At 51.8% G+C, this 24,841-nt stretch overlaps 1 protein-coding gene across 12 annotated transcripts in view; it reads left to right on the forward strand.

The window, feature by feature from the left end:
* The window catches only part of STIM1 (stromal interaction molecule 1), a 113,072-nt gene that overhangs the window by 63,872 nt on the left and 24,359 nt on the right, over window positions 1-24,841 (forward strand). For all 12 annotated transcript variants that reach the window (XM_054210299.1, XM_054210291.1, XM_054210307.1 and 9 more), the window contains 2 exons: window positions 17,264-17,441; window positions 23,270-23,447. In XM_054210299.1, coding sequence (XP_054066274.1) covers window positions 17,264-17,441; window positions 23,270-23,447 — 356 coding nt within the window. The remainder of the gene's footprint in view (window positions 1-17,263; window positions 17,442-23,269; window positions 23,448-24,841) is intronic.

Raw genomic sequence — 24,841 nt, forward strand, 5'->3', positions numbered from 1 at the left:
GCCTGTTTCGGCTCGGCATCCTGCAGATGAGATGGATTTTTAAGGCAGTGTTTGAGCCCTCTCACGCAGTTGAGAGGGCTTAGTTGTCATGTGTCCCCTCTGCGGGAGGCTTAAAACGAATATGAAAGGTTCTTTCTTACGCGGGTGCAAATGCAATAGTCTGGGCACAAGTTCTGGCTCAGGAACGGCTCGGATCACTGACATGGTGTGTCACCATCGAAAATACCACTTTCCATGGATTTTTTTAAGCATCTGCTACTGTCGGTGGCTGGAATAGCAGATTGGATGTACCTTTATTCTGCGGGAGAGGGATGTGCGCACGATCTAATGGAGAAGTTTGGGATTTTTGGCTTTTTTTTTTTCCAGCCTTCCCTCTCTGGGCTGCCCAGCGCTTGGCCAGTGGGAAGCAACAAGACGCTTCCATTATTTCTTCAATTATTATTTAAAAGTCCAACTGTTAGTGCCGTCATTTCTTGTTGTCAGTCTGTGTCCACGTTCCTGAGAAAAGGTGCAGTGAGGCAAATCCTGGGAAAACTGCGTGGAATAAATTTACGAGGTTTGGCAGAGATATAAGCTAAGTGATTTAGGAGCCTAGTTTGTACAAACAGCTGGTTTTGCTTCCAGTAATTAAAAAGCATATATTAATTCAGGCATGGTTGGCTTTTTTATTTGTAGTTGGCCTGTGTCACAAGTGAAGCTGCCACGGCGGGCGGTGGCGACGTGGGGGGCAAGAGCTGATGGCTCCAGCCTGGGGGCTCCTCTCTTGGAAGGGGAGTTTTTCAGGCAGTTCTGGGATGCTTGGCAAATGGCAAAGTGAATGACTTGTAATGGTTGGAGATCAAGGGCCGTGCTCCCCGTTGGAGGCGTTCCCTGCGGCTCTCTGGGTACTGGAGCGTGACCTTCCTGCAGTCAGCCGTCCGCATCGGGTTGTGGCAGGTCAGTTTGGTATGGGCTTTGGATCTCCGTACGTAGCAGGTGTGTGAACAGAGGAAACACCCTTTCGATTTTTAGCTGAAGTAGAGATTTAACGCTTCTTAGAAGGTGCTGTTTGCTGTTTTCTGGTTAGCTGGATGGGTTTGTCTCCAGTTCATACAGGCTGGTGAGAAGTTGTTTATCTCAAACTGATTCCTTATGGAATGGGTTGCGAAACGGCAGTTTTCGACAGCCTTTATCAATCAGCAGTTTCGGGAAGCACGCGGTGACCTTTTGAGCTGCAGCAGCAGCGTTCGCACAGGGACAGATTTAGTGGTTTCAGCGACGTGCCCGTTACGTCTCTTCTCCAACGGTCAGTGAGGTGGTCTCCTGTCATCACCGCCATGAGGGAGGGAAGCTGCTGGCAGTGGGGCTGGGTCGCAGGTGCAGGATCTCAAGGGTTTGTCTGCTCTCTTGGCAAGGGTTTGTCTTCTCTCTTCAAGTTACTTTCTGTTCACCACCGGTATAAAAGCATTGTGGCCAGCAGGGCGAGGGGGGGGATTTTGTCCCTCTGCTCTGCTTGGGGGAGACCCTACCTGGAGTGCTGTGTCCAGCTTTGGAGTCCCCAACATCAGAAGGACACGGAGCTGTTGGCATGGGGCCAGACGAGGCCCCGGAGATGCTGGGAGGGCTGGAGCCCCTCTGCTGGGAGGACAGGCTGAGAGAGTTGGAGGGGTTCAGCCTGGAGAAGAGAAGGCTCCGCGGAGACCTTGGAGCCCCTTCCAGTCCCTCAAGGGGCTCCAGGAAAGCTGGGGAGGGACTCTGGATGAGGGAGGGGAGCCATGGGACGAGGGGGAAGGGTTTTCCACTGCAAGAGGGGAGACTGAGCTGAGATCTCGGGCAGAAATTCTTGGCTGTGAGGGCGGTGAGCCCCTGGCCCAGGTTGCCCAGAGAAGCTGTGGCTGCCCCATCCCTGGAGGTGTTCAAGGCCAGGTTGGATGACGCTTTGAGCAGCCTGGTCTAGTGGGAGGTGTCCCTGCCCAGGGCAGGGGGGTGGAATGAGATATCTTTAAGGTCCCTTCTAACCCAAAGCATTCTGTGATTCTGTGATTAAAATAAACTCAGCTTGGATTGGGGCCCCAGGACTGCTTCCTGCAGACCCATAAAACCAGAGACATCTCCTTGTGGGTGGGGATCGTAGCACGTGTTCCAAGGGATGGTTCCTCTCCGCCGCATGAAGCTGGGTGATGCTTTTCCCCATCCCAGGACAAGAAAGCTTCTTCTCTGATGTCTCCTGTAATTTCCTGCAGAGGCTTCAGGTAGTTGATTGGGTGCCTGGCCCGTTTCCGTGATGGTCCGCAGGCTCCTGTGGCCCCACGAGCTCGGATTTCCCATGCCAGGCTCCAGACACACCATCTCCTTCTTCAAACAGGTCTGACTGCTTGCAGGGTGGCAGCTCTGTAATTAATCCATTTGCGAAGGAGTATGGTAAAACTCTCATTGAAGCAAGATGAAGCGATTGCTGCTTCTGTGTCCCGCTGGTGTCCTGTTCCTCTGGTTCAGGGGTTTATCCAGCAGGAAATACCACCGCTTCAGGTGAAAGAGGAGAGGGGAATTTAAGAAAACAAGCAGTAAAATTCAAAACAATAGATATTTTTGGTGAAAAGTGAATTTAAATTTTTATTCCTTATAGCTCTCAAGTGATGGAGACTGAGACGTAATGTCTCTTCACAGGTGGGTCAAGGCACCGCTTGTGGTACCATTTGGGGTTAAAAGACAGAGAAAACGCCGTGCGCCGAGTGACCCATCCCGCTGGCTTCTCCTGGCCCCCTCTCCAAAGGCCATTGAAGTGGGACCTGTGTGTTGCCTGTGGGGTTTCAGGAGAGGTTTCCGTAGCTCCCCTTCCCAGCACAGATCTCCACCAGACGTAGTGTGTTCCGTGGCTGGGCACAACCCATGGCGGTTTGCCAAGCCGCTGCCTGACCAGTGCCTGCCCCGGGCTCTGCCAGGGGGTCTGCCCGGCTCCGGGGACCAGCCGAGCACCCTGACACCCATCACCCTGGTTTCGGTGCCTCCCTCTCTGTATGGGCCCCACCGCACTGTGGGACGGGGTCCCTGCCGCCCCCCCAGCCCCTCTCGTTTGCGGCCATCATTAGCTGTCATCCCGAGCGTTACCCTGTGTTTATTGACCGTCTGTGCCTGGGTTAACAGAAGCACAAGGACCAGGTGCCTGGACAAGGAGACGTTTCCCAGACGGGAGGTGGCACTTATTGGAGGTTTCGTAATGAACTGACCTTTTTTGGCTTTTCATTAAGCATTTATTCCTTGGTGCCCACTCTCCGGGGTGGATGAAGCCAGCTTTCCTTTGGTATAGCTTCCAATATAACCGTTTGTTTCCCTTTACTATAATTAAAAGTGTATTTGACAAGTACTTTGAGATCCGCTGAATCATTATTTGTTTAAAGCAATAGAATTTCTTAACCAAATACCAGATTAATTTATCGCTGTGAGATTTACCATCCACTTTAAATATTTACCGTTAACTGGATTGTGTTTAGATAACCTGCACCTAGACAGAAAAGCAGCTCTGTCCCATTAATAGACTTCATAGGGCCCGTTAGCGTTATCGTATAGTTTTCTCAGCCCGTGTGCCGGCAGCACGCGGTTGATCAGCTGGGGCTTTGGCTTTGGGTTCTCCTCAAGGAGCAAGAGCTCTGAACTTGAGAAGCCAAGAGATGGGTAACATGGAAATCTGGCTGGTGTTGCGGCGTCCTACTGCCCGTGAAAATCAGCACATTTGTAAAAGTTTCTTTACATAAGTCAACGGCTTCACCAAGGGCAAATCGTGCCTGACAAATTTGGTGGCCTTCTACGATGGCATTACAGTGTTGGTGGAGAAGGGAAGAGCAACCGAGCTACCTGGACCTGTGCAAGGCATTTGACACTGTCCTGCATGACATCTCTAAATTGGAGACATGGATTTGATGGATGGACCACTCGGTGGATAAGGAATTGGCTGGATGGTTGCACTTAAATCATTGTGGTCAATGGCTTGATGTCCCAGTGGTGACCAGTGATGAGTGGCGTTCCTCAGGGGTTGGTACTGGGACTGGTGCCCCATCCCTGGAGGGGTTCAAGGCCGGGTTGGACGGGGCTTGGAGCAAGCTGGGCTGGTGGGAGGTGTCCCTGCCCAGGGCAGGGGGTGGCACTGGATGGCCTTTAAGGTCCATTCCCACCCAAATCATTCTGCGATTCTATGAAAATCTGTCTGGTGTTACGGTGTCCTTTTGACAGTGAAAATCAGCACATTTCCGAAAGTTGCTTTACATAATTATCTTGTGCGTCCACCAGCAACAAAAGAGTGTAAAGGACTCAGAAAGGACTGGCGCTTAGTAGTGACAGAAGAATTCTAGGTGCCATCAGGGGAATGTGTCGAGCTCTTAGCTTGGTTTTTGGTTTTTTTAAGAACGGAGGCATTTTTGTATTTAGTTTTCCTGCTGTGACGCTTAAGGCAGCTGCCACCAGGCTGCTTTGGAGGGAACCTGCCTGTCCCAGAGGCGCACCCTGAGGTGTCTCCTCTTCCCTGCCTTGTGCCTGAAAACGCCCGCTGCTGAGCAAGGACGGTGGTGTCACTTGTCCCATTAATCCACATCGGGAAATGAAAAAATTAGTAATTCCTATGTGTGTTTTTTCTGATGTTTCAACCTGAACGTAAATAACGGGTATAGAATGTATTGAGTGTGTGGATTTTCTCTTATTTTTCGCAATGCTTATGTAAGGTGCTGTAAAATTGCTGGTTTTCTCATAACCCATCCTGCTTCTAGTCCCAAAGGAAAACTTCAGGAAACTTTTCCTTTAAAAATGGAGGCTTTGAATTTGCGTCTTTCATGATGGGACTTTTTTACTTAAAAAAACCTGAGGTTTTAAGTTTCGCTATTGTACAGGTTTTTACCTTGCTACGTTAAAACAAACCAAGGCAGTGCTGCAGACCTGAGGTGACATTAATAGTCCTGCCGTCAATGCCTAACAACTGTTGTCTTTGGCAGAATTGTGTCTGTTCTCCCTTCTTTCCTCTAAAAAGAAAAGGAAAAAGGTACGGACATCGGTTTTCCGTGATGTACGTTGCTTTTCCCAGGGCTTTCCCAAGGTTTTCCGGATGGTGGGTGCTGGTGCTGGGAGCGAAGGGGTGCAAGGGCGCGGGAGCAGCGGCGGCCACCAGTGAGGAGGGAGAAGAGGCTGTGCCAGCCCGGCTGCGGGCGAGGGAGCAACACAGCGTGATTTAAGTTGTAATAAACCGGCTGAAAACAATCCCAGCTTCGGTTGTAAAACCTCTGCTCCGGAGCCTCGCTGTGCCGGCAGCCTCTGTCACGGGGCGTTAGATATAGAAGGTAAATAACTGAAATAACATGGAGTTCTGGTACGACAAGTTGAAAAGCTGCCAGAAAATTGAGAGCAGAAAGATTTAGGTTGTGTTGCCCCGAGGACACACCACCCCCAGGGGTGACCCCATGGCAGCTGTAGGAGCAGGAGCCTTGGCGGGGGGTCAGAGGGAGAAGCGGTGCCAGCCGCGTCGGGAGAGCCTGATCCCGTCCCTCCTCGCGCAGGCAGCGGTGATGGACAGATGGTACGCATGGAAAAACGCCGGCTTTTTCTGCTTGATGTAGGTCTTCGGGCAGTGAGCGCAGCAGTGGGTCAGGGAGCTGAACGTCCCCCGGTTGTTCTGACCCACAGCGTGCGGGGAGCCCGGGGCTGGCCAGAAGAACTGCTGCAGGGCAGGACAGCCCACCTCGGCTCTCCACGGGTGGCTGGGCTCCACAGGAACCATCCCAGAAAAAGGTATTTTATTCCAGAACACCTCTCCTGGCATTACTTGTAGGCTTTCCCACTGTTCTGCCTCGCAAAGGCACTCGTTACCCTGGAGAAGGGCGACTTGTCCTGCAGCAGTTATTCTCGCGGGCTCCTGAACGCAGAAACAGAAGTTCTGTCCCTTCCTCACGGGACAATTCCCCCATGATTTTCAGTGATTGAAGAGTTCCTGTGTCTTTTATAGACTGGGATGTTAGTGGTGCCTGTCTGATGCGCACGGTTGCGCATGGCAGCGGTGTGACACCACGGGGATCAAACCAAGCATGGCTCCTGCAACATGGGCGTTTAATGCAGCTGCACCGATGGCATGCGGCGCGCATGGATGGAGCACAGCTTTGGGTTTGGGACCAACCACAGCCTGGGCTGCATCCCCAGCAGCGTGGGCAGCAGGGCGAGGGGGGGATTCTGCCCCTCTGCTCCGCTTGGGGGAGACCCCCCTGCAGTGCTGCCTCCCGCTCTGGGGCCTCAGCACAGGAGAGACACGGAGCTGCTGGAGCGGGGCCAGAGGAGGCCCCGGAGATGCTGGGAGGGCTGGAGCCCCTCTGCTGGGAGGACAGGCTGAGAGAGTTGGGGGGGTTCAGCCTGGAGAAGAGAAGAGAAGGCTCCGGGGAGACCTTGGAGCCCCTTCCAGTCCCTCAAGGGGCTCCAGGAAAGCTGGGGAGGGACTCTGGATGAGGGAGGGGAGCCATGGGACGAGGGGGAAGGGGTTTCCACTGCAAGAGGGGAGACTGAGCTGAGATCTTGGGCAGAAATTCTTGGCTGTGAGGGCGGTGAGCCCCTGGCCCAGGTTGCCCAGAGAAGCTGTGGCTGCCCCATCCCTGGAGGGGTTCAAGGCCAGGTTGGCCGGGGCTTGGAGCAAGCTGGGCTGGTGGGAGGTGTCCCTGCCCAGGGCAGGGGGTGGCACTGGGCGGCCTTTAAGGTCCCTTCCTGCCAAATCCATTCTCTGGTTCTATGTGGGCCTGGGAGCGTGTGGCACCTGGGTCGGGCTCACCTGGGGCTGTCGGTGCATCACTGTGCTACGACCTCGATTCCCAGTCTGTGAAGCAGAAGCAGTAACTGGGATTTGAATGAATCCTTTCAGTCGTGTTGGCACTTGGAAGGAAATAAGAGCTATTAATTGAGCCCAGGAGACATGTTGCATCCAACTCCAAATGGTTGTGTCATAGCAGCGTTAATGTGTGAAGCGGCTGGTACAAAGGTAATGGCCGTCATTAACGGCACCTTGGGGTGCGAGCGGCGCTGTCACCTGGTTCCGCGCGTTCCACTGCCACTGCCAGCAAACGCTGAGAAAAACCTCCAAGATTTTCACTAAAATGTGATTTGAGCTGTTTAGAAACTATAATAATCAATTTGCCAAATTGCCAGCACTTCTGTTAGCAATTTCGGAAATGGATGGGGGCGTGGTTGGGTTGTCCTGGGGTGGCTTGGGGTGGGGGGGGGGGACACATTGTGCACGGCGAGACAGTGTGGGTTCTGGAAGGGGACTTTGTGAAACGCCGCCCAGGGAGACCCCGCTTCCTCACTATCCAACCTGCTTTCTGCTTGCATTTTTGAGCAGGTTAATGGTCCTGACAGCTACATTTGAGGAAAAATAATTGGCAGTTTGTGGCAAATACTGGGGTGCTTTGGCGAAGTTTAGTATAGAATCGTAGAATCAAAGACTGGTTCGGGTTGGAAGGGACCTTAAAGATCACCTTGTTCCAACCCCCTGCCCTGGGCAGAGACACCTCCCACAAGAAAGTGCAAAATGTACAAATATTTGGTAGTTTGTGGCAAATACTGTGGGGTTTTTTTTGGTGAAGCTTACTACAAAGTGTAAGAGCTTTTACTTCTTCTTTTGTCCTTTCCCCCCTCCTCTTTATCTTCCTGAAGCCCATTTGGAAGGTGCAGGACATCGTCCTGCAGCCATTCTGCGCTGGGAGGTGACGTGCTCAGCACCGTGGGCTGAATGGGAAATATCCCCAGAGCCATGCAAACAGTGGGTAGAATAGTTAAGCTTCAGATTAATTGGGTTTTTTTACCGTTCTGTGAATCACTGATGTGGCGGCACTGACCGAGGCAGCGATGGCAGCCCTGGTGCTGGTTGCCGTTGGTGGGAAGAGGCAAGTTCCTTGCTCAAAGCAGCTGAATAATTCCCGTGGTCTGGGGAACCCTTTAATTCTTTTTGGAGAAGAGCTGCAGAGAAAACCCAGTTTGGCTGAATTCAGCCTTTGTCACCCAGAGAATTTCTTCCCAGTAATGAAGAACTGAATTCTTCCGATCGACCTCTACCTTACAAAGGAAAGTTCTAGGAAGTGAAAAGGCTCCATTCACATCCTGGCTGAGTTTTCCTTAGACTTTCCTTATCCGCGTGTCTCGAGTGAAAGCTGCCAGAGGGGAAGGACGTTCATCAAGTGCTTGTGTGGTGGAGCTGAGAACGGTTGGGGCTGGGAACGGCAGCGGGAGGTGAATCAGCTCGAGGTGGGGCTGGCAGGTATCACCCGAACTTGCCTTCGCTCCGGGCACTGTGCTGGGCAAGGCAGGTAATGGTAATGGTGGAGCAAACTGGAACGGAGAGAAACGCTGTAATAGCCGTGGGTGGGTGGAAGACAAACCATGCGAAGAAGTCAGCCTCGCAACCTTCTCAAAACGCAAAATAAAAAGGGATTCAAAATTACGTATCTGCAGCAACTTGCCAGAACCTGCTACTTAGGAAGAGGATGTTGTGATCATCCATCCGGAATGGGAAACGGGGCCAGTATTAATCTCGTTTATTTCTTTAGTGTTGAATATGCGAGTGAATGTTTTCAAAGGATGATTGAACTCTTCTGTGGCACATTAGATGATGGATCGCATGGTGGCGTTCGCGAAGATAAGGGGAGAGAAGGTGCTTGGAAAGGTCCCGTCCCTCTCCCCCCATGGGGGAAGGCCCCTCTGTTGCGGTCAGGGGACCAGCATTGCTGTCCCTCCTTTGTGCAGACGCAGTGCAGGGCTGTGGGCAGCCCCCAACCCCCCCACCCCATGCTGTGCTTTAGCTTTCCCCCTCCCAAGTGAACAGCTTGCCCCAGGGACCCTTCCCCGCTGGCCTGCGCTCTGCTGATGTGACACATATTTCGGCTGTGATCATAGAACCATGGGATGGTTTGGGTGGGAAGGACCTTAAAGGCCACCCAGTGCCACCCCCTGCCCTGGGCAGGGACACCTCCCACCAGCCCAGGTCGCTCCAAGCCCCGGCCAACCTGGCCTTGAACCCCTCCAGGGATGGGGCAGCCACAGCTTCTCTGGGCAACCTGGGCCAGGGGCTCACCGCCCTCACAGCCAAGAATTTCTGCCCGAGATCTCAGCTCAATCTCCCCTCTTGCAGTGGAAAACCCTTCCCCCTCGTCCTATCACAATCTGCGACCCTGGTGAGCCTCCTCTTGCCCCTGTCACTCCTTTTGTCATCCCTTGGGCAGAGGGGACCTCCCTGTACCCCATAGGAACCCTCCTGCCAGTTTGGCTCCAGGCTGGGCTGGTGGGTTGGGTTTTTGGGGGGTTGCTGTGCTCGGGGGGCTGCGGGAGGGAGAATGCAGCCAGTCCCCGCTCCTTCCCCCCTGCAGGACCTGTCCCTGCTGGGAAAATGCTTCCAAGTTATGGCAAAAGTGTTCCCAGAAAGGGCTGAGCCCGGACCGGTGCAGTGGGGAGGAGAGAGGTGCTCCCTGGAGTCCAGCCCCAGCAGCGTGTCCCACTCAGAAACAGCCAGGGTGGGTTTTGAGGTGATGCCGAGTTTTTCCATCGGCTGCAGAAAAAAAAAGTAACTCCTGGAAGAGCTCGCTTGCTCCAGTGTCTGTGAGTTTGCAGCGTCCTTGTCTTGAACAAGGACGTTATTTCTCATCTTTCTTATGTTTGTGCACTAAGAGGTCGGTGCAGTATTTGCGTTTCAGCAGCGCAAACAGCCATTCCGTCCCCAGGCAGGATTTCCTCCCGTCAGGGATTACATCTTTGCGTTCTTTATTTGCATTAAATCTGTTAATGCGGCAGTCGGGTGCTGGGGGGCTGGGGAGAGCAATAGCCGAGGTGCGTCGCTGCTTATTGATTAAACTCTTCGAGTGACAGATGGCATTGGTTATTTGTCAGTAGTAGATTATGTTCACTCTATAGAATTCCAGAGGTAAATGTCACACTTTAAAAAAAAAATTTAAAAATATCTTTATTGTCCTAAGGTGAAAAAGTCACACACTTCTTCATAAGCTGTAGCAGTACTGCTAAGGCGTGATTTTTTATTTAACAAATTTTGTGCTAAAACTCTATTCATCTGTTTCTGACTAACAGGAGGGGATTTTTCCTTGGCTTCTGGAATTGCAGGTTGCATTGAAGGGTTCCCTGGCAGCCTCAGCTCTCATCCCTGCCCCGCAATCGCATCCTGCCGCTGCTCTGCTCGGTCCAGCCCGTGACCTTCTTCATCATCGTCCCGAAGCTTAACGCAGCCCGAAAAGCTGGTCAGGGAGGAGAAAATGGAGCAGAGCAGCGGGAGGACCTAAGCAATGCGAGTGCCGTGGTTTAATGGGTTATTGCTGCCCATGCCAGAGCCGAGCTGGGTCGATTTTTAAACTGCAAGAGGGGAGATTGAGCTGAGATCTCGGGCAGAAATTCTTGGCTGTGAGGGCGGTGAGCCCCTGGCCCAGGTTGCCCAGAGAAGCTGTGGCTGCCCCATCCCTGGAGGGGTTCAAGGCCAGGTTGGCCAGGGCTTGGAGCAAGCTGGGCTGGTGGGAGGTGTCCCTGCCCAGGGCAGGGGGTGGCACTGGGTGGCCTTTAAGGTCCCTTCCATCCTAGACCATTCTGTGAACTAGGGAGATTATATGGTTTAATAGAATTATAGAATTGTCCAGGTTGGAAGGGACCTTTCGGATCATCGAGTCCAACCATCAACCCAACACTGACAAACCCACCGCTAACCCATGTCCCACAGCACGATGTCTGCCCAGCTTTTAAATACCTCCAGGGTATTTAAATATCTCCTGTTCCAATGCTTGACAACCCTTTTGATGAAGAAATTGTTCCTAATATCCATCCTAAACCTCCCCTGGCACAACTTGAGGCTGTTTCCTCTTGTCCCATCGCCTGTTTCAGGGAGCTGTAGAGAGCAGAGACCAGAGATGTTGCATCTCAAGACTTATTAGGGCTTTGCCATAAAAATTATTAAGTGACTCAAACCATTCCCACCCAAACCACTCTGTGATTTTATGAGCATCCGCGTTCACCCCCGAGCCCGATGCAGAGACAGGACTGAGCAGCGGCTTGAATTGTCTTCATGGGAAACTTGTGAGTGTTTCACACTTCACGTGCAGCACCGCGTGCCCGCGCTGGTTCGCAGGTGGAAATGTGAGCGCTTTTGCTCGTGGGTCCACACCCAAGGAGAGCAGCGCAGGCAGAGGGACGATGGAGGGAGGCTCGTGCAGGAGAACACTCCATGGTGCTGCCATGCTGCAGCCCGACGCTCCAGTCGGAAATCCATGACAAACAGCGGTGTGGGATGGCATTTAGCGGTCCAGCCTGTGGCATGGAGAGTCCCCGGGCTTTGTCCTGTCTCTCCCAGGTGGCATCTCTTTTCAGAGCCACGCTTTGTATTGAAGCACAGGAAGATGTGCTGCATCCTCCAGGGTTTGTGTCTCCATCATATGTTCACGGGAAACGTTGCTCGGGCGCAGTGGGGGCGGCTGTTTATGCTCTGCTCCCTGCCTGCCACCCCCTCGGTACCGCGCTGGTTTCTTGGGCACAGCCTTTCCCCTAAACGTAGCTGCAGAAAGAATCCGGCCTCGCTGAGGATGTGCGTCGTGTCCGTGGGCTTCCCCTGTGTTCTTCGGGCAGTCGGTCTGCTCCAGAAGGTCTCGGGGTTCTCTCTGCAGAATTCCCGTCGCGTCCCGTGAGGGCATTTCTGTGAGGCTGGGTGCCCGGCTGCTTTAGAATTAATCATAAAATGGTCCAGGTTGGAAGGGGCCTTTCAGATCATCGAGTCCAACCATCAACCCAACACTGACAAACCCACCACTAACCCATGTCCCTCAGCACCACGTCTGCCCGGCTTGTAAATCCCTCCAGGGATGGCGACTCCACCACTGCCCTGGGCAGCCTCTTCCAATGCTTGACAACCCTTTCAGTGTAAAAATTCTTCCTCATATCCATCCTAAACCTCCCCTGGCACAACTTGAGGCCATTTCCTCTTGTCCCATGGCCTGTTCCTTGGGAGAAGAGACCGACCCCCCCTGGCTACCCCCTCCTTTCAGGGAGCTGTAGAGAGCGAGAAGGTCTCCCCTCAGCCTCCTTTTCTCCAGGCTGAACACCCCCAGCTCCCTCAGCCGCTCCTCACCAGACTTGTGCTCCAGACCCCTCACCAGCTCCGTTACCTCTCGTTCTCATGCTGGCTTGTGTGTATTCCTCCTTTCTGGCGCTCACTTGACCGGAGCAATCCCTACCAGCCGCAGATGGCAGCAGCCCACTTGTGTCACTCCAGAAATCAGTTTTCTGCCAGGGGGGGTGGCCCCGTTAGAATAACCCGCTTCCAGCCTGATTTCGCCCACAGCAGGGTGGGAGCTACAGAGAAACTGTGTCCAATTTTGGGCCCCTCACCACAAAAAAGACGTTGAGGTGCTGGAGCGTGTCCAGAGAAGGGCAACGGAGCTGGTGAGGGGTCTGGAGCACAAGTCTGGTGAGGAGTGGCTGAGGGAGCTGGGGGTGTTCAGCCTGGAGAAAAGGAAGCTGAGGGGAGACCTTCTCGCTCTCTGCAACTCCCTGAAAGGAGGGGGTAGCCAGGGGGGGTCGGTCTCTTCTCCCAAGGAACAGGCCATGGGACAAGGGGAAACGGCCTCAAGTTGTGCCAGGGGAGGTTTAGGATGGATATTGGGAAAAACTTTTATACTAGAAAGGGTTATTAAGCATTGGAAGTGGTTGAGGCACCATCCCTGGAGGTTTTTAAAAGACGGGTAGACATAGTGCTTAGATATATAGTTTAAATTAGTGATGGTTTTTGTCAGTGTTGGGATGATGGTTGGACTCGATGATCTGACAGGTCCCTTCCAAGCTTCACCATTCTATGATTCTATAAACCAGAGCTGGGTGGTGACCAAAAGGAGTCACAGGATGGAGCCTGGTGCCGTGACTGGGGTCGGACTCTGGGACTTCGACCCGGTAACGATGAGCTCCGTGTGATATAGCCCTTAGGATGCAGTCACAGGAGTCGGAGCATATGCATCCGTCACCTGCTGCTGGAGGGGAACCGACCTCTGAAAGCCTCATCTTTTCCCTGTTAATGGCACATGTCAGCTGTTCTTCGCTTAAAAAATAATTACATCAGAAAACCAAGATCCGATGCAAGGCTTTTTCCTAATGGCAGGTTTAATGCCCCTACAATTGGAACACCTCTATTCTTCTGTTGCACGCTTTGAGTCTGGCTTGGGGCCGTCTTCTGCTTTTTGCAGGCTGCTCTCTCCGGTTCGCGCCTGCCTGTGGGGCACAGGGCGGAATGTCCCTTAGAGTGGGGCTGCACCTGCCTTTACGCGATGCTTCACTTAAAGCCTTCAACCAGGAGTCCTTCGTTTTGGTCAAATCCTTACGTCTGTGCGTGTGTATCTGCATTCTTCTTGATAGTAACGGAATTCTCTGTCTGCGGCTCGTACCTGAGCTCTTAGGGAATCCCTGCATCGGTTACCTGGCAGCTCCCGTATGCGAAAGTGCTGCTCTAGCCTGTCTGTGCCTGATGGAGATATTCTTACAGTCCCCGCTATCCTTCTCCCTTTGCCGGGAAATCCCAACTGTATCATTTATTGGAGATGCATGAGAATGTGAAAACGTATTTCCAGCCCACCTTCCCCCAAATACTGAATGGTATCAAATACAGCAATTTTTTTCTCCCGATTTAAACGTCCTCCTTTGCCACTTTTTCATCTTCGCTTCGTCGCATTTTGCATACCTGCGATAACCTTTAGTTTCTGCATCTTATGACCTGACTGCAGTAAGAGATTCCTGGGCAGCGATTTGGGGATGAGTTAAGGCAAACGGCTTGTGTCCCTCTACCCGATGTCACTGGGGCATCAAGAGATATGGGGATGCGATAAATACTGGTCCTGCCTCCGCTGCGAGAGTCCTCATCCCTCCAAATGATGGAAGTAAATTTTTATATTTTTTTAGCTTTTATTAGAGGTTTTGACAAGAGACCCGACACCAGCTATTTGTCAGCAGCCTGAGAGCTGCCTGTAGACCTCCTCACAAGGTGAAGTCTCTGTTCCTCTTGTACTTTACCTGATTGTTGAGTTTCGTGGGGAAAAGAGATCGGAGTCTTACGCTGTTCGGTGCACGCTTCCTGTTTCACGCGCTGGGATTTCTCCCCAAACTGAGAGAGCAGGAGTGCTGAGTGGAGCAGGGGGTGCATCCGAGCTACAAATGAACGCACTAATTTATTGCTGGGGAACAGAGTGCTTGTATTTTAATCCCTTCCATTTGAAGGAAGCACCGCTGTGCCTTTACAGAGTTCCTTACGGAGTTCATTCTCTCTTTTCTGCCCGTTGGGGCTTTTACCGTAGTTCAGGATACCCAGTAGGAGACTTCAAGCATGGCCTTTCAGAGCCTTAACTTCTCTCTGAATTGGTTCATGAAAATTTCAAATTGAAAACACCGGTTGGGCAATTCTCCCTCACGTTGGGCAAAGCTGATGCTCACACCTAAGCATTACGAAAAGCGTGGGTCTTAATATATTGGCAAAGCCTTCAAAGGCTTGTGCAAATGAAAAGCACGGGAAGTGAGAGCCCACAATTTGCTTTGTGAGTGTCATTTTGAGGAAGGGGTTGACTTTGCGGGGGGGAAATCATGTTTGTTAATTGTATTTTAAGGTAGCAAAGATGAATTTAAGGCCCTGGGGGACTCTTATCTACATTTTAATGCTGGGAAGGAAGTACTTATTAAAATTAATAGAGTAATGTCAAAATTTTGTTGGTAGAGATCCATTTCAAAGTTGGTGTAATCAAGTTTTTAAAGTCTCTGAATAAGATAGAAAGGCTTTTCGGAGAAACTCCTTGCAGCGAGAGCACCACGGTCGTCTCGTTGCTTCTCGGTTCATGAGAGTCAATGTGGCGTCGTAACTGGAGACAAGGAGCTGAAGGACTTTGCGTTGGATGAAAGAGACGGTTTCTTGGGAACGCAATGGAAATCACTACAGCCAGCCCAGGCACTGATGTTCACGTCCCTGATTGTCCCGAAACGAGAGGTGTTGGGAAACCTGCAGCCCCGGTGGGATTTTGTGCAGAATCCACTTGTGTAAGGTCCTCTGCGGGGCGCAGAAGGAAGGGACCCCAGCAGGAGTGGCCATTGATGGCTTCTCCTGCAGGAGACCCACTGCCAGCCCTGTGCCGAGGCCACCGGCTGCCAGGGATGGAGGGGGAGAGGACCAGTCCATGGCAGGGTGACCCTGCACAGCATCACTTGCTTCTGTGCTCCACTCCCTCCCAAACACACCCAATGTTTGTTTGCCTGTGGTAGGTTATGATTCTATGATTCTATGGCATTTCACTTGTCTTAAAGTATTTAAAAATTCCTATATGAAAGAAAGCTATTAAGAAAGAACGAAAGACAGTAAACTTCTTTAAAATATCTGGTCGTTCTTTTCCACATCCTCTTCTTTTGGAAAACGACAGGGTGCAATTCCCATCTGTTTTAATCTCTCCGCACCGCTGTGACTTCCCGCTGCTGGGACACCCCTCCGCGCCGAGCTCAGCGTCGGCCTGACCTACAAGAAGCTCCTTTTGGGGAGTCACGCTCGTGGTCCCCAGGCCACCCCACCCATCAGGCAGGGACGGCTGTGAGGGACTGGCAGCAAGGACCTGCCAAAGGGTTTTTGTGGTGAACGTGGGTGCTGCTGCAGGGACAGCCCCTCTCCTGGGTGCCCTGTTGAGGTGTCCTCCAGACTGGGTGCAGGGCGGAGGAGGGATGTTGCATCCATTTGGGGGAAAATAGCATTTCTGACCCTTTTTAGAGTAACCGTGAGGGTGCATTACAGCACGTTGTCGGCAGTTCCTCTGAGGAAGGGTCCTTGGGTGGCTGTAACCTGCTGGCAGCCTCTGTACCCACAGGTGACCTGGCTGTCCCCAGCCCGGCAAACCCCCTCTGTGCCCTCAGGGCTGTCAGCGAGGGGCGGGGGTAGGTTGTGTACTTACATTTCTGTGTTTAAAAACCCTCTGCTCCTGCTTCAGGTGAAGCAAAGAGGTTTCCTGGTTGTGCCTGTAATGGCCCTTTCGCTTCCCTCGAAGCTGTCAACCTCAATTGTCCTGTTGGTCTTGTCCACCTGAGTGCCATCGCATGGAGCCGGTCAAGTGGAGGTGCTGGAGCTGGCACAGCGTTTGCTCTCGGCCAAGCACCCCTTCACGTGCTCACGCTTCTCTTGAAACGTTTACTTGAAGCCTGGTGTAAAAGCCCCTGGGACTTCATGTGTTTCAGAGGAGCTCGTGCTGGGAAGCGGTGGTGGGTCTCTGGTGGTGCCGGTGCTGAGCACGCCCCGCGTTTCCCTCTGCTGCGGGTAGACCTCCATGGGAAATTGGCGTGTCTAGGACAAAACTGCTGTTCTGGTGGCAAAAAAAAGTCAGTTCGGTGTGAAGTGCAGGTGCAAGGTTGTGCCTGAGGGTTTGCAACACATGGGGTCACAGAATCACAGAATGGTTTGGATGGGAAGGGGCCTTTAAAGGCCACCCAGTGCCACCCCCTGCCCTGGGCAGGGACACCTCCCACCAGCCCAGCTTGCTCCAAGCCCCGGCCAACCTGGCCTTGAACCCCTCCAGGGATGGGGCAGCCACAGCTTCTCTGGGCAACCTGGGCCAGGGGCTCACCGCCCTCACAGCCAAGAATTTCTGCCCGAGATCTCAGCTCAATCTCCCCTCTTGCAGTGGAAAACCAGCAGATACTGAACGTTCAGTCGGAGCTCGCTTGCCTAAGCTGCTCTGTCTCATTTTTAGCTTTCTCAGTACATGTTTGAGGATTTGCTAGTTAGTAAACAGTAAAAAAAATTCTGTGAGAATCATGTTTTTGGGTTTTGGCTAGCACTTAAACCCCCACTTAGTTGCTTTCATTCTCTCGCATGCATCCACGCTTCTTTTTTTAAGTAGCTGTGTTTTGCTAACTGTTGAAAAGGGGGGTTTCCACATTGAGTTGTGATTCTGACGGAAAGTTTTGCAGCTTGACAATTTGACACTTGATCAGCCCCGTCTCTATGTCCACAGTTGTATTTTTTCAAGTTATTTTCTACTTAGCTCTTATATCTTTATATTTGATGTTATCTGTATTGTCCTGAAAGAGCCCAGCTCTTCTGGAGGTTCCTTTTTTCCCCCTTCAGTATCGATGTAGCTCATCTTTTCCCATTGTGAAACCCGGGCCACAATTCCTTCTAACACTGTCTCAAGTTCCCCTGTCCAGCTCTGGTGCGGGCGAAGCATCGCGAAGTTAATCGTCATGTTCTTTTGAATTCAGTGGTATCTCTGGTCTCTTCCAGTAACTCGTCACAACCACCTGAAGGACTTCATGCTGGTGGTGTCCATCGTCATCGGCGTGGGTGGCTGCTGGTTTGCCTACATCCAGAATCGCTACTCAAAGGAGCACATGAAGAAGATGATGAAAGACCTGGAGGGGCTCCACAGAGCGGAACAGTCTCTCCATGACCTTCAAGAACGGTAGGTTTTATGTGTCCACCCAGTCAGAGCATCCAATTGTCGATCTTTCCTGCAAGGTTATTCCCCATTTAGGTTTCAGGAAGGATTTTCTTTTTAGCCATGGTGCTTCTGTGCAGCAGTCCCCTGGTGCTGTGTACCTGGGGCAGCACCTTCCTGAGGGACCGTAGCAGACCCACCAGCCCGTCTTACCAGCTCCAACAGGTGCCTGGCTCCTCAGCAGGCCACAGCGAAGGTGTCTGCCTGCTCTTTGCTGGTGATGCACTCGTTATTTGTACTTGTGGTGGTGGGTGGTAAAAATGCCACCGCATTAACTACAATCCTGAAACATGGCTGTGAAGCCACTTGAGCAAAGTGACAGTGTGTGACACCAGCATCTCCCGCTCCGAGGTGGGCTCCAGTGCACGCTGACGCTGTCAAGCGCGGCCGTATGTGCTCCCGCGCAGTTTTGTTTCCTTTCCGCCCTCTTTTTGTCTTGTGTTTTGTCTGTTTAGTTCCTGCTCTGCTCCATTAGCGGGTCAAAAAAATAGTTTCTGAGTTTCTGGGAAGACCTGACTGTGTTTCGGCTTGCTGCTTTTGGCGTGGGAGAGCTCCTCTCCCCGCACTCAGAACTTCAATGCTTCCAGGAGCAGAACATCCAAGGGAGCGGGATGGATGGGAGCGCTCCTCCGTCCTCGGTCACTCTGCCTCCTGAGTGCCTTGTTTTATCTCAAATAGCTTCTTCCTATTTACTTACCACACTTTGTTGTACAAGAGCAGTGAAACGTACGGCGGTTTCTCCTGATCTGACTCATACTGAAAGTGTACCAGGGTCCCCAACCCCGACGTGACGGTGTGAATCTGTACCTAGAGGGGAAGACGAGCCTCTGGAAGGAGTGTGAGGTGCTCCAGCTCACTCAGAATTGTCATCCGGGCTGATCAGGCTGTTTCCCCCTGGCTTTTGACGGGGAAAAAGCACGCTGAAGGAGGAATTCCACTTCCCTTCTTGAACTCTTTGGGCTATATGTAAAAATCTGTACTGCCCCACACAGTGACACCTAAACCCAGGCGTGTTGCCTGGGATGAATGAAAAAAAAAATCATTTTGGAGTATTACGTGTGAATGGTTGAACTTTGGGCGCTTGGGCAAAACACTGTAGCTTCAGGAACGTGACCTCTACTCACAGAAGAGATTGTGGTGGTTCCAGTTAAACTGCTCCTCGGAGAACGGGCTGCGGAAGAGCTCCTCTGTGGACATGGGAGTCTTCTAGGAAAGAAAAGAGCATTCAAGACTGTTTATGACAAACCAGTGGGGCTTTTTGGCAAGAAGATATTTTTAAGGGCAGATTTAGCAAATAACAGAGCACAATAGTCTTGGGCTGCAACTATTTTTCATTAGTTTTAAGTGTAATTTTGGAGGATAAGCCTTGATTTGGCTGCCTTTTAAGCTGACGGCTGCGATCCCCCTGGCTTCTTGGACAGCGGAGCCCGTCCCCAGGAACACGTGCTCACAGCTGGTGCTCGGAGCTGCTGCACAGACACCAGGATCCCGAGGAGGTCAATCTGCCGTGGAGACTTCTGCGAGCACTGAGTCCTGGGAAACCGTACAACGTACCCACAAGCCTGCAGCCTGAGTTCTTGCCTGCATGCCCATGACAGCCTTCAGGGAATTGTCCCGCACGTGAGCGTTGCTTGAAAGCCTTTCTTCTTGGAGCGTGATGGCATCAGTTGGTGTCTATGTGGAGGGCAAACACTTGAGAGAGTACCAAGGTGATGGTGCCAAACTGGGCAGGCTCCCCTGGCAGTAGTGCGGATACATGACCTACGTTCTTCTTGGCATGGAGATAAAGTACATTTCCTCTCTGCTTACCACAGAGCCGGCTCCAATCCACAGCTGGTTTCACAAAGCTTTCTGTAATTTTACATTGCAGGTTGGATGTAGCCCAAAGAAAAAGATTTTTTTTTTTTCTATAGCCAGAAGAAGAGGGGAATTCCTTCTCAGCGTCCATCTCCTGGAGCAGCAGAGCTGCGGCCAGGGCAGGAGGTCTCTGCTGGGTGTCACTGACAAGCAGGTCATGCCAGAGGTCCAAACGCCGGCTGCTGTGAATGTGCCGCGTGGGGAACGACCTTGGGATCTGCTGCCGAGGGCAGAGCCACGTAAACAAGTAGATGTTCAACTAATGCTCTAAAGCCACATAGGAAGAAACCCAAAACCGCGTATACTAAGCATAGCTTGAGTCTTAAGCCGGAGCAGCTTGTGATGTTCTGCAGGGTGTGCAGCTGGGAGGCCTTGTCCTCTGCAGAGGGCACTGAGCTGGAGCTCAAGAAGTGGGAGATGAATTAATTCCTGGTGCTTGGTGGGGCGTCTTGGCAGAAGATTGATCTCATTCTCTTCTGAAGTGGGGAATTCGCCTTCGCTGCTTCATCCTCAAGCCCCAGCAAGTGTCTGGCTGTGGTCCTCTGCCGCTATAGAAATAGCAAAAAACTGCCAACAGCACCAGTTCCCGGGGACTTGTTCTGAAGTTTCTGCTCAGAAACTTATTTTCTAGAAGGGTCTCTCTAGAGCTTGAAGTAACCTCCCTCCTGGCTCATTGAAACTCAGTGCTGAACCTCCACAGCCTCCAGAAGGCATCTGATGCCTTTCCAGTTGCCTAGCAGCTTCTAGCGCTGGTGTTTGATGAACAACTCTGATACGCTCTTGAAGAGTTGGGAAGGGAAGAGTGACACAAAAAAACACTTTTTGTTCATCTTCAAAATACTTTTTGAGAACATCTTTCAACAGTGACACTTCCCACTCAGTTAAATGACCCATCAAGATAAAAAAGTTCACGTCTTGGCACATCCTACTGATGACTGAGGGTCTGTATTGAAGATCTGCTGACTGTGTTGAAGATCTGCTCCTGGATTGTGAAGCCCCCGGCTGGACCTCGGTTTCTTGCCCTTGTTTCAAGTGCAGCTCTGAAGACACTTTGTCGTCTCGTGGAGCTCAGTGCACGGGAAGCCAGTGTGGCTGAACGGGCTGGATTTGAACGGGAGCACACAGACGGAGCGTGGTCTTGTCCATAGCCAACATAAGGAAATACAGGCTCTGCTGTCAGGGAAAAAATGTTAGTAAGGGAAAATACGATGTTAGAGTGCCTTGGAGAATTAATTTAAGGATAAAATTCCTTCCCATTCTGCGTCATAGGATAGGGGAATTTCTCCTTTAAACAGAGGTATTTTGGTGGTTTGGGATTCCCTAGTATGGAAGAGCTTTAGCTCTGGTGCGCAGGGCAGAGAGCGTGGGTTTATCTGAAAACTTGGAATGTCTTGGCAAGAGTCTCTTTAAATTGGGAAGAAAAACACTTGAGTTTCTCAACAGAGCTGTAAATTGAAAATGAGCCTTTTCCAAGAAGAGAGCCAACAGCCTGGCTGAGGAGAGTCCAGCCCCTCCAGTCCGTGTCGCGTTGCCATCGGCGTGCCGAGGAGGAGCCTGAGGAAGAGGAGTCCTTGTCTGGGACCCAGAAGGCAGTGATAGGTCCCGTCACCGAACGCACAGCCACGTGCTGTCCTGCGATCCGAGGCAGGATGATGGACACCTCTGCGTGTGCCACAGGGGAGCGGCTGAGGGTCAGCTTCTCCCTTTCTCCTCAGTCCCAGCTGGTGTGGGGTGAGCGGGAGCCGCTCAGGAGCCCAGGAGTGCCCTTCCGAGATGTCATTTATTTTATTGATGTCGTTATTTGTCATTTGCAGCCCAGGTGCAGCACACCCAGAGCCAGGCCTCACTGTCCCCTCTCCCCTGTCTCCCCACGCGTTGCTCTGTTGGTTTGCTCTGCAGTTTGAATGTTGACGGTCTTGAGTGGGAGGAGATTTTATGACCTTGAAATATTCACTTCTGGCTAAGGTGATTCCACTTGGGGTTCTGGGATGGGTTTGGTTTTGGGTTTTTTTCATTGTATGGAGAGCTTTGTGTGGTCACTGAAAATCTATCCACTGTAAGCGGCTACTGGTGTTGCTGGTTAAACTGGTGCCTCGCTAACCTCACAAACGGTGCTGGTACCATCGGTGTAGGTTGGCACCTTATTTGAGGTCCCACGGATGCAGAGAAGCTGCCCGGGTAGGGCACGGAGTGCCCGCAGGGGAAGGGGCTGGTTTGGGTGCGGAGCAGACAGACCTTTGCTGCTCCTGGCAGAAAACAGGAGTTTCCTCGGTTTGGTCTGGGTTACAAATAGCGTTGCCGCTCATATGGTGTGGGTTTGTCCAACTTTTATGGATTTGTCTCAAACTGTGATAACTTTTGGAAGAGAAGTTCATGTTTAAAAGATGGGACTTAGGTCAATGCACCTGGTTTCTGATGGTGTAAGCCACAGATTGAACACACTGTGTTCAGTCCAGTAGCTGAAGTACGCCTTCTGGAAGCTCATCATGTCTTGATTTGAGGTTCTCCAAAGATGGATGTCCCACATTCCTCAGAAATTTGCTCCAGAGTTTCTTTGTTGCCACCATTTAAAAAAAAAAGAACCAACCTAAAAGGTATTTTTCGTTTGAACCGTGAGGCTGGTTTTTGCAGGAAGCCCTTTAATACTCTTATGTCTTTCATTGGTGGTACTTGTGCAACGTGGGTTTTCAGAACCTCCATTAGGAAGTGAAGCCCTTCATTGCATTTTGGCATTGCATTCAGCAAACCAAATATTTGCCAAATATTTGCCCTTAAACTTGGCAATTGCCCTGTCTCCAGAATCACAGACCGGTGGGGGTTGGAAGGGACCCCTGGAGACCATCCAGTCCCACCCCCTGCCAGAGCAGGGTCACCCAGAGCAGGTGGCACAGGAACGTGTCCAGGTGGGTTTGGAATGTCTCCAGAGAAGGAGACTCCACCACCTCTCTGGGCAGCCTGTGCCAGGGCTCTGCCACCCTCACAGGAAAGAAGTTCCTCCTCATGTTGAGGTGGAGCTCAAGTTTGTGCCATTGCCCCTTGTCCTGTCCCCTGGCACCACTGAAAAGAGCCTGGTCCCATCCTCCTGACACCCACCCTTTCAGTATTCAGAAGCATGTGGGTTTGGGACCCCGAGGGAGGATCTGCTGGCACGGGGGGTTGGGTGGGTGGCCACAACCAGAGACGTCACTGCTCCATTCCAGGACGGTGCAGTCCCGCGGAGGCCATGTTCATTCCTGATGCTAATTTGATTTCACTGAATTTGTGCGAGGATCGCGTTTACACCAGTGCAACTCCCTCGAAATGCAAACGTCACAGAAACCCTGAAGGACCTCATGGTGGCCGCGGTGGTGGCTCCATCTGAGGGCTGAGCCCTTCTGGGCTGAATGCCTGAGCTCTCCTGAATGGCTACAAGTAATCTCTTACTGCTCTTTGTTGCCGTATGTAATTCCTACCGATTTAATTCTGGCATGAGAAAAAATAATAACTTCCAGGCAAGATTAAAACATGCCTGAATTTGAACGCTTTTGAAATGTAACATGGAGACATCCCACCTGGGTGTTCATACCTGCTCCTGCTCTGCCACATCTTCCCCTCCTTTTTTTTTGTTAAAGGCAAAGATCTTAATTTTTGTAAAAACACTGACAATTCAAATTAATTTGGGGCTTGATAAAGGAAATCTTGATGTGCTTTGGAAAATTAAAAAAATACATACTGAGTATTTAATAAGTGAAATAAAGCTGAGGCTGTGGAGTTGACAATTTAATTTCTTCCCAGGCACAGCGAACTTTCTCCTTGACTTTTCAGATCTCTGTTGACATCAGCGCAGAGTAAATAAGAGCGGGGTTGGTCTAGAAGCTGGCTGGCCGGTGGACTTGCTCAGCTGAGCTCGGGTAGCCCGACATGTGCATTGGGCTCTCGCTCTCTGTCTCTTGCAGGCTGCAGAAGGCGCAGGAGGAGCATCGCTCCGTGGAGGTGGAAAAGGTGCACCTGGAGAAGAAACTGCAAGACGAGATCAGCATCGCCAAGCAGGAGGCACACCGGCTGCGGGAGCTGCGGGAGGGCACGGAGAATGAGCTGAGCAGGCAGAAATACGCTGAGCAAGAGCTGGAGCAGGTAAGGGTCCAGCGAGACCTGGGTGCGCGGCCAGGGGAAATGTCAGTGAGAACCGAGCAGCTCCTCACTCTGCTTCGTCCTTCTGAGAAACCCAGTGATGTTCTGCTTACAACGCTCCTCCGCCTTTGCTTTCCCACTCCCCTCTGTGGAGGAAAAGATCCAAGTATTTCTTCCGCTGCTCCATGTTTCACATCCCCTGTCCATACAGCAGCGCGCTGGGCAGCATGGACCGTGTCTCAGGGGCCATGGGCATCATCCCAGCTTGCCCTGCAGAAGGAGGGGCGTTGAACTTGATCTGGAACTGCAGCCCTCTGGTGACTTCTAACTCCCACTCTAAGCCATGAGCTCTTTCTTTTTTTTCTTCTTTTGTATTTATTCAAGGTTTTAGGAGATATTTAGAATGAGTTTGGTTGTGCTTACAATGTTTTCTTGTGGATCAGAGAGGTCTACAGTGCAGTTCTCAAAAAGATTAGTTTTAAATTCAGACTCGCAGGAAAAGACATCCCCAAGTTAGATCTTGCAATGTAGGCCTAGGCAGAATATTGCGTGTTATGTGCTGCCAGCAAAAAAAGAAACATTTGGAATATATCAGTTTAAACTGAAATTGTGTGAGGCAGAATTGCATGAGCCAAGTGCGTACCGTGGATATTCTGAGCCATCAGCGCATCCTCCCAGCGAGACTGTGCCCAGTCTCTTATGTCACCACGGAGGATGGGGAAGAAAATGGGACAGGAATGTAGGGTTTCCACTGACAAGGGAGAAAGGAGTGTCCTGGGCCAGCAGGTAACCAGGGAGGGGTGGGACAGTGCAGCCCAGGTCTGCAAATAGTCAGCAAACAGCAGATTTCCTTCCTGCTTGGAGAACCACCAGCCCAGATGCCTGCTGGTCTCGTCATCCAACAGCGTTCCTCCTGACGGGTCCTCCAGCCTCCTCACTGTTATAGAATCATAGAATGGTCCGGGTTGGAAGGGACCTTTCAGATCATCAAGTCCAACCATCAACCCAACACTGACAAAAACCATCACTAAACCGTATCTCTAAGCACCACGTCTGCCCGGCTTTTAAATCCCTCCAGGGATGGTGACTCCACCACTGCCCTGGGCAGCCTCTTCCAATGCTTGACAACCCTTTCAGTGTAAAAAGTTTTCCTAATATCCATCCTAAACCTCCCCTGGCACAACTTGAGGCCGTTTGCTCTTGTCCCATGGCCTGTTCCTTGGGAGAAGAGACCGACCCCCCCTGGCTACCCCCTCCTTTCAGGGAGTTGCAGAGAGCGAGAAGGTCTCCCCTCAGCCTCCTTTTCTCCAGGCTGAACACCCCCAGCTCCCTCAGCTGCTCCTCACAAGACTTGTGCTCCCCTCACCAGCTCCGGTGCCCTTCTCTGGACACACTCC

Source organism: Rissa tridactyla, chromosome 1 (assembly GCF_028500815.1).
Source record: "Rissa tridactyla isolate bRisTri1 chromosome 1, bRisTri1.patW.cur.20221130, whole genome shotgun sequence".
Taxonomy (NCBI): Eukaryota; Metazoa; Chordata; class Aves; order Charadriiformes; family Laridae; genus Rissa; species Rissa tridactyla.